The sequence below is a fragment of the Sorex araneus genome, chromosome 1, assembly GCF_027595985.1.
Source record: "Sorex araneus isolate mSorAra2 chromosome 1, mSorAra2.pri, whole genome shotgun sequence".
NCBI classification, from domain to species: Eukaryota; Metazoa; Chordata; class Mammalia; order Eulipotyphla; family Soricidae; genus Sorex; species Sorex araneus.
The window spans coordinates 173,644,141-173,656,669 of record NC_073302.1 but is presented as its reverse complement, the minus strand read 5'-3'; the positions used below and the strand labels follow the sequence as shown (position 1 = coordinate 173,656,669).

The 12,529-nt window shown below is 45.9% G+C and overlaps 1 protein-coding gene across 3 annotated transcripts in view; it reads left to right on the top strand.

Moving 5' to 3' along the window:
• The first annotated feature begins 6,754 nt into the window (after positions 1–6,754).
• DCP2 (decapping mRNA 2) overlaps positions 6,755–12,529 on the top strand; it is a 43,127-nt gene continuing 37,352 nt past the window's right edge. For all 3 annotated transcript variants that reach the window (XR_008629802.1, XM_055135981.1, XM_004613092.2), the window contains exon 1: positions 6,755–6,913. Coding sequence is in view for 2 of the 3 variants with exons in the window: in XM_055135981.1 (XP_054991956.1) it covers positions 6,861–6,913 (53 nt within the window). In the remaining variant the exon portion in view is untranslated. The remainder of the gene's footprint in view (positions 6,914–12,529) is intronic.

Sequence of the window (12,529 nt, the reverse complement as noted above, 5' to 3'; positions counted from 1 at the left end):
AAAAGATGCTATGACTAGTGTCATTCAACTATTTGATTCATCTATGATATGTTCATTTCATTATTGTAGTCTGAGTTGATTTCATTATTGTATTTCCAAGCCCTCCAGGTTTTGGAGGTTGTTTTGTTTAGTTCCTAATAAAGGGATTTAAGTTTCATTCTCAGCCCCCAAGATTTCCTCCTTCTTTTGTACTGCTTCCAATCATCTTGTTCTCTCATAACTTCTTTTTTATGCTACTAAGCTCTCCTAATAGACCAGGTGTAGGCACACACCTCCAGATTTGGTATGTTAATAATGATCCAGAATTGCAAGGAGAAGGTGCTCAATTAAAACCTGTTCTAAAGAGCAATATCACCATTAACAAGAGATGTGCTGATTAGTGTAATGAGAAATTTAATGGATACAGCAGTCCAAGGCTCAATTGAAACTTAAACAATATAATCAGATATTGGTTATTTCATTTCTTACCTGTTTCCTTTGGTTTTGGGACCACACCCAGCAATAATGAGGGACAATGTTGGAGAGGGATGGGGACCTGACTCAGACCTCCTGCATAGAAATCAAGTGTCCCAATAAAATCACAAGTCCTTAAAAAATGGAAGAGAGAACAGAAGTAAACCATGTTGAGAAGGGGGGCTAGAAAGAAGGTCAAGGTGATGCGTGGTAGGACATAATCAACCTGCCCTTGAAAGCTAGAAAGATGGAGGAAGAGGAATATGAGTCAAAGAATTCATAGGTGACCTCAGAAACAATCTCCTTCTCCTGCAGACCAGTGGTCAGAAACCACTGTGCGAATGGAAAACAACTTTCGATGAGTCAGCAGGAAGTTTCTTCAGACCGGTGGCTCAACACCGAAGCTCTGGAAGCCTGCCAGGGTGAGTCTTCCTTTAAACCTCTGGGAAGGAAGGCTGCCTGTTTTCTCACTAGACTATGAGGGGTGTCTAAGCTATATAACTAAAGGCAATAAATTTGCCTTAAATTACAGTTTTTAAACTCAGGGTTGCAATCCCATATGGGGTAGTATGAATTTTTTAAAAAATTGAAAAATAAAACTATTTATGATTTCATACCAATGTACCTAGAGACCTGTGTCACAAGACATTGTGAGTGGGAAAGTTAAGAAGAGAAACAGGGTGGTTTCATTATGTGGAAAAGGGCTTCTTTATAAAACTGACTCATTTTATCAGAAAATAATGAAATTGCCCCAAATCCCTAGGAGTCGTGCATTTGGCAAAAGCCTCAACTTTCAAGATCTGTTCTAGTACTCAAGAGTCCACAGTGTGACCTGACATTTAAAATGGGAAATGGTCGGACTTTGTTGGGAAATCCTAACAAGAATAGTAAGTCTTTTGCTGAAATATTGAAGGCTACCAAAGTGGTAGCCATCTCTATAGACTGAACTAAGCCATATCCCCACGCCGGCTGAGAAGAAATATCCTTCTTTCTCGGGAAGAAACGCGGCGTGGCGTTAACCATAGTATGATGTCCATTAAGCTGACACGGACCTGGTGGCGTGGGAATGGGATACAAGGGAATAAATTATTATGTACTTGGAACAGCGGGACGCTGGTGGAATCTCGAGCCGGGGCCGATACCAGCGTATTACTTTTGGCTCCAGAAACTGCTTGCAGACATTCTACCAGACTATCAACTAAGCCAGAGCCCCACGCCGGCTGATGACGAGAAATAACCATCTTTTTTGGTTTGTTTTTCCTTTGTCAGGCAGCGTGGTGATTACTAAACATGCGTGATCTCAGTGGCGCAGGACGAGGGGGGAAAAAAATAGAAAAGTTATGTAACAAACAGCGGGACTTAATATCTCTACATTCTCAGCAATGGAGAGCCATCAAATGCTTCCTTGACAGTGGGACTGTCTTTTCTTTTTGGGGGGAAATCCTAGCAACAATAGTGAGTTATGTGTTGAAACATGGACTGTAACCAAGATAAAGTGTAAACGAAGTGAAACTTATCACTTACAAGGGCGGGGACTGGGGGGGCGGGAGGGGGCGGGAGGTATAATGGGGTGGTTGGTGATGGAATATGGGCACGGGTGAAGGGAAGGGTGTTTGAATATTGTATAACTGACATAATCCTGAGAACTATGTAACCCTCCACATGGTGATTCAATAAAATTTAAATTAAAAAAAATAAATAAATAAAAAAATAAAATGGGAAATGGTCTGACACCCTCTACTGGTCAAACAGATTTATAACTTCTGGGTTCCCCAGCACATCCAGGATGAGTTAGGATCATCCAAACATATCACAAGGGAGGCCTCTGTGAAGTTGAACCAACCAAGTGTCCACAATGACTGTGTGGAAGTGAGGTATGGGGCTCAGGGATAACACCCAGTGATGCTTGGAGCTGGGGTTGGAATTAGTCACATGCAAGGCAGGCATTTATACCCCTATACTTTCTCTATGACCTCAGAAATTAATTTTCAACAAGAAGATATTAAAATTTCATATCTTCTCACCTCCTAAATCACTGTAGCACATTCATAGTAATAACTGATTAAATGCAAATATCTGAAGAATGGCTGCCAGATTGTTGTATGCACTTTGGATTCAATAAACAATATAGGAGCGGTCCCTGCTCTTTTGTCACTTAGAGTATCACTGTATCACTATCATCCCATTGTTTGTCAATTTACTTGAGTGGGCACCAGTAATGTCTCTATTCCTCCCAGCCCTGAGATTTTAGCATCCTCTCCTTACTCATCTTTCCCAACGATTGGAGGCTCTTTCAGGGTTAGGGGAATGAGACGTATCATTACTATTTTTTTTCTTTTTGGGTCACACCTGGCGATGCACAGGGGTTACTCCTGGCTCTGCACTCAGGAATCACCCCTGGCGGTGCTCAGGGGCCATATGGGATGCTGGGATTCGAACTCGGGTCGGCCGCGTGCAAGGCAAATGCCCTACACGCTGTGCTATCACTCCAGCCCCTCATTACTATTTTTGGCATATCAAATATGCCATGGGTAGCTTGCCAGGCTCTGCCCGTGCAGGCAGGATACTCTCAGTAGCTTGCCGGGCTCTCCAAGAAGTGTGTGTGTATATACATATATGTATACATATGTATACATATATATATATATATAAATATATATCCAGAGTCCAAGGTCACAAAGTTCCTCATTATCTGGGTTCCGTGGGACTTCATTCATGTGTGAGGCTCAGCTGGAGCATCCGAAAAGGGGCCTGGAGCGTGGCGGTCGTTGGGTAGTGGAGATCAGCTGCTGAGGCTGGGTCCCTTGGGGCAGGGAGGGCTCTCACCTGCCCCCCTCTGGGCCGCCCAGAATGAAAGCAGCCTGGCATGTAGTCCGGTGGCATGGCTGTGGGGGCTTCATTTTATACTCCCATCTGGGAAGAGCAGCCTTTGAGATCTGGAGGTGGCTGATGAGATTATTTGGTGCCGGCAGGGTGTGGCAGGGTGTGGTTTATGGGTGTGATCCCTGGGTCACCTGAGATAGGAGGGTAGCAGGCAGAGGATCTCTGCTACCGGGTCCCCCTCTGGGTGCCCCCTCTGGGGCACCCTGAGTGAAAACAGCTTGGCACCGAATACGGTAAGAAAAATGAAGACTTTCAGATGGAGGAAGCACAGCACGGAGGAAGGAAGCAAAGTAATGTGAGAACTAATATTAGAAGAAACAACATTAGAGAGCTGTCAGGGAAGAATTTCTGAAATGATACATTATTAAACATCAAAGATAAAAGGAGAATCATGGATGGGGAAAGGAAGTCCTCTGAGAGAGGGAGAGAGAGGGGGAGACAGAAAGACGGAGAGAGGGAGAGACAAGGAGAGAGGTAGAGGGAGAGAAGGAGAGAGGGGGATAGAGAGGAAGAAAGAGGGGCAGAGATAGTCTGGGAGAGAGGGGGAGGGGGATAGGGGAGAGAGAAAGAAAGGGGGATAGAGGAAGAGAGAGGGAGTGAGAGTGTGGGAGAGAGGGGGATGGAGAGAGGGAGGGATGGATGGAGGGAGGGATGGAGGGAAGGAGAGGACAAAGGATTTAGTCAGATCAAGCACCCAATCACACAAAACCTCTTGGGCTGTGACAAGCAATGTGGATTTTATTCTAAGTGCCAAAAAGATTTTCAAGCACAGATCAAATTTATGTTTTAAGATGATCACTCTTGGGAACAGAGAGACATAAACTGGAGTGCATGCTCTGCATGTGGGAGTCTTTGGTTCCATCCCTGGCTCCACAAATCCCCCCAAGAACAATCAGGAGTGACCCTCCTCCCCCAAACAGCAAGCCAGAGTAGCTCCCTAAGCACTGCCAAGAAACAAAGTTTTCATTTTGTGATTCATACATATATTATATATTACAATCTAATAAGAACAGTGGGAACAATTAGACCAAGAGCAAAACTAAATCAACCACTTTCATGTCATCCCATGATATGTGCTGCTTCTATCAGCCCCAACATTTGACTTATTGATGAGTTGTGGGGCAGATTGACAGACTGAAAGGAAAAGGGATTCAGCTGGCCCCATTCTCCTCTTCCCATTTATGTCACATTTTCAGCACGAGAGCTTGGTTACTAAAGAGGCAGGGAAGAACACGACAGGGACAAACCCAGGTCCATGAAAATGCACCAGCTCTACTGCTTGAGCCACTTCCCCTTTCTGGTCTACACATTTGATTAACTCTTAGCGCTGACAACAAATCTTACTTTCACTTAATCTTGCTCAACTTCAGGGCCTTGTGGACTCACCAGGGGTACATTTTAAATGTTAGGTGGGGCTGCCATGCTCCCAGCCAGACTACACTGCTTGGACAAGCCCCGGCCAGAAATTAATCTGTCGAAAAACTTGAAATCTCTGGGCTTTCAGTGAATTGGGGATTGGCCACCTCCACCCATCTCTCTGTACTTCTGGAAGCCCTGGCATTCATAATTGAATCACTGTGAGAACAGTTACAAAGCTTTTATGTTTAAGTCTCAGTCATATAATGATCAAATACCCATCACTTCACCAGTGCGCATGTTCCACCACCAAGAACCCCATTATCCCCCTATCCTGCCTGTGTGGTTTTTCACTTTACTCTCTGTTTACTTTGATTACTTTCAATTTTCGACAGAAAACCCACTGTTATTACTTGGAATTTCCCAACAATCAGACCTGCCGAAAAGGTATCATTAGATCATTTGTTTTCTATTGCTGATAATGAAGAGCATATGATGTCACACGGCCTTGACAGTGACTGCGTCATTTTGGAATTCTGGTATTTTAGTAATTTAGTCCAGGGGTGTTTCTGCCAGCAGCCACTGCGTTCCAAGATTGGTTTGTGTGCCTCTGGGATCATGGCTGTTTAGGAATGGAGGAGCTGTTCGAGGGCGGCTGCTCAGGGTCTTGCTTGGGTGGGGAGCAGGGTCAGTTCTCAGGACAGAGAAGCTAGTGGAAGTTTACCTTGCCAGGTCTTGATGTTTGCTTGGCTTGCTCATAGCTTAGAATCAAACAGCAAACAAGGTGGGGGATGTTGCCCCTGCTTCTCAGGGAATAGTCCTGGCTTCTTCCTTTTTAATTTTCTTCTATCCTTTGGCTGGTGAAATAAAATTGACCTTCAGATCCCAGTTCAGACATAACAGTTCTTCATTTCTAGACAAAGAACACACTACTGGGAAATTATCGTGGTGACAATTTCATTGCAAAAATTAAGAGCCTTGTCTATTTAACTCTGGGTCACAAAACTAAATATGGAGGCCGGGAAAAACCAGGCTTGAACTCTAAGTGGGCAACTGAGAGAAAAAAAAGGACTACTAAGGTACCACCTGGACACAGAATCAGGGCCCAGGTGAACTTGACTGAAGTCCTCCAATTAAAGAGATGCAACTCTTGGTAAACATCTCTGCCAACTGAGCATTCAACTAAACATGTACCGCTAGTCATAGAAGCTGAACAACAGAAATGAAGGGGTGGGGAGATGAGTTGTAGAAGTTATCAGTAGAAAAGATACAAACAGGTTGGATTCCATTAAGCAAGACAAAAGGTAGGTTGTTTATAGAGCTGGAATACAGATTTCCTGAGTTTAGGATTAATCAACCACCCTTCACCCCGCCTTCCATATCTCCCAGGCTTCCAAACAGTGTTTCCTTAGATTTTATTGTGATAAAGTCTGAGTGTCTGAGAAAAGTCTGAGATTGGCCACTACAAACTTACCACCCTTTCGAGGGGGAGGGGGGGTACAGTTGAGAGAGCAGGAAGACTGCTTGAGGTGGTGGGGCGGCATTGTGTATGAATATGTGCAGTAGTGTATGAGTGTGTGCAGTAGCGTATGTATAGTGTGTAATAGTGGATGAGTATGTGCAGTAGTATATGAGTGTGTGCAGTAGCGTATGTAGTGTAGAAGTGTATGAGTGTGTGCAGTAGTGTATGTATAGTGTGTGCAGTAGTGTATGTTGGTTGTGCAAATCTAGTATGTCTGTATAGTGTGTGTAGTGTGTGCATAACGTAGAGTGTGCGCAGTACACATGCCGAGAGGAAGCGCGGAGGCGGCCTAGTGCTGCCTTGCCAGTCCAGGACCTACTCGCGCCGAGCCGCACTTCCCGGTCGGGAAGTGCAGGCGCGCACGCGCGCAGCCTCACCAGGGCAGCGCGGCGGGAAGCTGGTTTCCGAGCAGCCGTGAGTTGCTTGAAGTCTGATTGGAGGCCACGGGCCAATAAACAAGGGCTCCATTGGCTGGTGTGCGCAGGCCCCGCCCCGGAGCCTCATTGGGCTTTTCAAGCGGAGACGCGGCGGGGCCCCGCCCTCCCCGCCCCTCCCGGAGCCTGCGGGGGTCGCGGCAAGGCCGCAGGGCGCAGCCGCCGTAGGGTCGCGGGGCTGGGATGCGCCGCTCCCGCCGCGGGGCCGCACCATGGACACCAGGCGGGCCGAGATCCCCGGCGGCGTCCTGGACGACCTCTGCAGGTACGCGGGGCCCACGGTCCACCCCTGCCCGCCGTGCTGCCCGCGCCCTGCCCTGCGCTGCCCGTCCCCGCTTCCACTGCCCCTGCCCGTCCCCGCTGCCCCTGCCCGTCTCCGCTGCCCCTGCCCGTCCCCTGCCCCGTCTCCTGCCTCTACCCGGTCCCCTGCCGCTACCCGTCCCGGGACCGACTCCTGACCCGTGCCCTGCCCCTGCCCCTACCCCGCCCTCGGCCTGGCCCCTTCCCCGGCCCTGGGCCCGGCCTCGGCCCTTGCCCGTCCCCGCTGCCCCATCCCCCGCGCCGTCCCGTCCCCTGTCTCGTCCTCCGCCCCGTCCCCTGTCCCTGTCCCGCGCGAGGCCGCCCGAGGGAACGTGTCGGTGCTGCCGCCCGCCCCTGCCGGGCCCCGAGGCCGTCGGGGCAGCGCGGGCGCGCGGGGGCGTGGATGCCGCTGCACCGAGCCCGAGGTTAGGGCGATTCAGGAAACTCGGGTTCCGGTGAATCACTAAAAATCTACTCAGATTCCACTCTTCGTCAAAAAAGAAAGAGCAAGATTGGTACATGGGTTTGGGTCGATAGATGATTGAAAGAGCATGTTTAAAAATATGTGTGGTTTTTAACCTCATGTTTCCAAGGATTTAAAATTATTTTTAAAAAGGATGTGGCTTTTACAGTTGGGAAAACGTAGAGATGAGTACTCGGAATGGTGGGCGAGTGTGTGTGGAATGATGGGACACAGACTGATTTAGAAAAAAACAATGACCTTAAACATTAACAGGTTAGCTAGAATCGTCTTACTAGTTCTTTTTTGAGTATATGTTAAACATCTATTTAGACAAATAGCTAAGGGTTTAGATTTCCAGTGAATGGAAAGAAAAATCTTTACTCTGGAAATAGAGTAACTTTTTCTTTAAGAAAAAAATTGTTTCGCCATTACTGTTTTGGTTCTATAAATAAGAATGGTGTTGCAAAATTATGACTACTTCATAAACTTAATGAAATCAAATAACCGTGTCTTAAAACTTGGGTTTTAAAAGTAATGAAAAATTAGAATTTATATGTTATTGAGAAATTTTTTAATGTTACTAAGTTCAGATTTAATTGTAGGTTTTTTCCAGAAATTTTTGTACTTAGAATGTATTTGATTTCTATAGAAATAAAAGCTTAACTCAAAAAGTTAGTTTTCCTGCACTTAATTTGCTCTCTTAAGTATCCCCTTTGAATTATGAATTTGGTCTTGACTCTTCTCCCTATTAGTATATTTATGAGGTATTTTTGTTTCTGTACTATGTTGACTTTTTTTTCAGTTTTTTTTTTTTTTTTGGAGTGCTGCTGGGGCTACACTCAGCAGTGCTTGAGATCAGATATGCCCTAAGTTTTTAAAAAGGAAGTGTTTTTTTACGTTAGAGATGGTGCCAGCGCCTCATGGACCCTATTTTGAGTTGATAAGTTGCATGTTCTTGCTAATCTTGTTGTACACAGTAGACATTGTTGAATTTTGGAAATGAAAACTTATATGCAGTTTTGCAGTACATTTTCAGGTGGTGAGAGTGGAATGGGATTAATAGGAAACTTAGAATTTGTATAGAAAAATAAGCGAAGTTGATCACAAGGTTCTTTTGGGGTTGTGTGTGAACACACATACTGGTGTGTTCAGGTCCATTCAGGGGTCACTCCAGGAGGTGTTCAGGGGACTGTAATGTGGTACCAGATATTGAATCTGGGTTGGCAGTTTCCAAGACAAGCACCTGAACCCCTATACTCTCCTGTTCTGTGACTAGTTTTAAAGATGGATTTGGGGATTCAGAGAGACCTGCTCAACACACATGCTTTGTATTCAGGAGTTGCAGGTTCTGTCCTCTGTGCACTGCCAGGTGCTGGCATTGAGAGCCAGAGTAGCCCCTGCTGAGTGTGGCCCCCAAACCAAAAAACAAATTAATTTTTAAGTGTAAGAATTCTTATGTGATAGCATGCAGAAGAGAACAGCATAGACCCTGATGCTTGTTAACTATTTTGGGGTGTCCAGTGATGCTTATGAGAGCTCCAGTTCCATCTTTACCTTGGAGGTTTAGCATTTCCACTTGGATTTGGGAGAGGCACAATCATTCAGACCACAGAAGTACTTTGTCTGAAGTTCAGTTTTAAGAAGCACTGGATTCATTTGCTAACCATGATACAGTTGGTTTGAGATCAGAACTTCAGTTATTGAAGCCTTTGATTCACTTGCTAATCATAAAACAGGTTTTCTTTGGGTTGAAAAGTTGGCTACAAAGAAACTTAATGCCTGGATTTAACAAGTAAGAGAGCTTTCCATATGTATATGGTCAGTTGTAGGAGATCTGTTAGAGTAAATACAGTTGGCAAATCAATCTAAAAAATGAGGGAAAAAAGACTAGAACTAAACACTACTCATATTTTAAACAGACTACAGAAGTTCTTTTTCCACTTGGCACCCTCTTTATCCAAGAAATTTTTACATAACTCTGGGTATATAGGTATATAAGAATATGTATACCAGTCTAGGGCTGGAGTGATAGCACAGCGGGTAGGGCGTTTGCCTTGCACGCGGTTGACCCGGGTTCGACTCTTTGTCCCTTTCTGAGCGTCTGGCAGAGCCTGGCAAGCTCCCTGTGGCGTATTTGATATGCCAAAAACAGTAACAAGTCTCACAATGGAGACATTACTGGTGCCCGCTTTAGCAAATCGATGAGCAACAGGATGACAGTGAGAAAAATCAGAGCAAGAGACTTAAAAATTTAAGATGTGACTTGTGGCTTCCTGACCATTAGCCCGTACACTTACATCCTCAGACTTGGAAAATGGTTTTACATGCAACATTTTATTTGTTATGTAGCTATTGGACATTCCTAGGTAATTAGCATACAATGAACTGAAGGAAACTGTTTCAGAAACATACATAATACACTGGTGAGTACAATGTTTAGGAATTTGATGTTTTTTGTTAAAGCAAGTTTTCTGATGTTTTGTATATGTATACTTAGGAAAAATCTGGTACTACTGGTTACTTCCGGTGGAATGGAATTCGGGGAGAGGATGGACGATTCTTTATAGCATTTAAAAAATTGCTCTATATTAGAGATACATATAAAATGAAATGTACCATTTTATGTTGATACTGCAAGTATTTGGAATTTGGCAGGGGTGGGGCGGTGGTGTTCTGAGTACCTCCAGTGCACCTCCAGTGCATATTCCTGGTTCTGTGCTCAAGGATCAGGCCTGGTGGATTTTGGGGGACTGAACCCAGGTTAGCTGTGGTTAAGACAAATGCTTTACTCCTTGTACTCCTCTTTTTGCCCCACCTCTTAACTGTGACATTTCATCCATCACGCTACCTATTGGATAGAATTTGATCCTGGGCCTTGTCCTGTGGAAGCATATTAGAATTTCCTTTCAGCTCACCTCGGTTGTATATGGGTATCAAACGGTGGAATCTATATTGAATTTCATGTGTCTTGTTTTCTTGCTCTTCATTTTTATTTTGTGGTGTATATTCTAAAATTCCCGTTGAGGGGCTCTATAGGAATTAAAAGTCTGAGTCTCGACATGACTGAAATGTCTGTTTCTCTTCTCTCCCGTCTGTCTGTGGTTCAGGACACATTCTTTGGGAGCCAAAGTTCTAGGAGATATTTTCAACACTGCCTTTTCTTCAGGGCCATTAAAATTCTTTATTTTTTCCTTTTTTTGTGGCAGATTTTCCTTAGATGGAGGCGATATTTTATTTTTTTCTCATGACATCTAGCGATGCACAGGGCTACTCCTGGTTCTGCACTCAGGAATTACTCCTGGCGGTGCCCGGGGGACCATATCACCAGACAGAAGTGAAGAATTGTAAAGAGAATCAGTCTGTGAATTTCTACAACACAGAAACTTCCAGCGAGGTCTGGCTCCCTGAGCAGTTAGTGCCATAGATTGCGGGTTACTTCTGAACATTGGTGTAGATACTTCCAGACTGAAAAAAGGCAGAGATCATATGAAGGGTTATGAATCTCAGTGGTTTTCATCGTAACCTCAAAATTGGAGACTGGTATTTTGGTTTTTTTTTTTTTTTTTTTGTGTGTGTGTGTGTGTGTGTGTGTGTGTGTTTTGGGTCACACCCAGCGATGCACAGGGCTTATTCCTGGCTCTGCACTAGGAATTACTCCTGGCGGTGCTGGGGACCATAAGGGATGTTGGGAATTGAACCCGGGTTGGCCGTGTGCAAAGCAAACTCCCTGCTCACTGTGCTACTGCTCCAGCCCCTGGTGTTTAGTTCTGAAGGAAATTATTTGAATACAGAGTTCTTTATTCAGTCTAGCGATAGTTGTGGGGAGATTTTCAGATTGCATCCCCTCAGTGTTTATATTCTCTGACTCCTGTCTCTAACCTAGGAGAGGTCAGACAATGGAAAGGAAAGGCCGCGGCAGGAGGAGGAGCCAGTAGCAGATGGATGGAGTGTGAAGGAAGAGGCAGAGCTGGTGGAAGCTGGTGCTGGGGAAGCAGCTGAGCATTCCTGGGTGTAGGTGGAGACAAGAGCCCAAGGGTAGTCTGGTGACATGATGCTTCTCCTTTAACACCTTGGGGAAAAGTTTAGTAAACCAGGAAAAGGTTGGTTTGGTGAGAAAATGAATTACTAAATCTTGAATAGGAAAGGAAACGTAGCTCACTTGCTGTCATGTGAATTAACCTGTGGTTATCACCCGGGCGCGCTGGCCTCTCCCTTCAGAACACTTGGCCGTATGTGCAAACTGTAGGTTGTGCCAGGAGTCCAGAGTTCGGAGTCAGAATGGCAGAGGGTCAGGGTGCTGCGGGCCCCCAATGCATGGCCGGTGCCTGTAGTGATGAACTAACTTCACAGACCACCCAAAGTTATGGCAGAGGTTGGGGAGAAGGGCACCTAGGGTGGGAGTGGCAATAAATGATCGTTCTCCATCCACAGGGAAAATAGAAAGCGCCCAGACGGATGAGAAATGGCGGGGCCGCTGCTTGTGGAGGAGTGTACCCGAGGAGCGCCTCTGTTGTGCCCTGGTCTGGGGTGGGGGCTGCGCCTGGGGCCCACCAGCACCCTCCTGTGCGCTTCCTCCTGGGCTGCTCCGGGGTGGTCTCAACTGATCCTTGTCCTTTTCTTGGATCTTCTCCCCTTTCTGTCTTGTTCGGGAAGCCAGCCTGTTGCACCCCTCCTCGTGACCTTGGAGGTTGGGGTGCAGGCTGCAGTGCAGTGCTGGCCCTCCTGGGCCCAAGCACATGCTCCCGTCTCTGGCCTGCGGGTGCAGGACTGCTGCTGCTGGTCTTGGCGTGAGGAAGAAGAGAAAGACTGGCTCCCGTCTTGACCCTTGAGTTGGAAGTCTAGGGGCTGGAGTGTTCTGTCCCCACCGGCTCCCCCCACATCCTCTGGGTCCTGGTGTGGTGCTTCAGAATACTGGTCTTCCTCGAGAAACTGCCTTTAGCTTTCTCCAGCTGCAGCACTTTATGGCAGGGACTGTTTGGAATAAGAATTTATGTGAGGACTTCAAAGATAATTTGAAACTACCACTTGTACTGGACTATCAGTATATGCCTAGTGGCTTGCTAGACTATGCGAATACATTGATATTCAAAGACATAGTAAAGTAATTTGGAAGAGTTT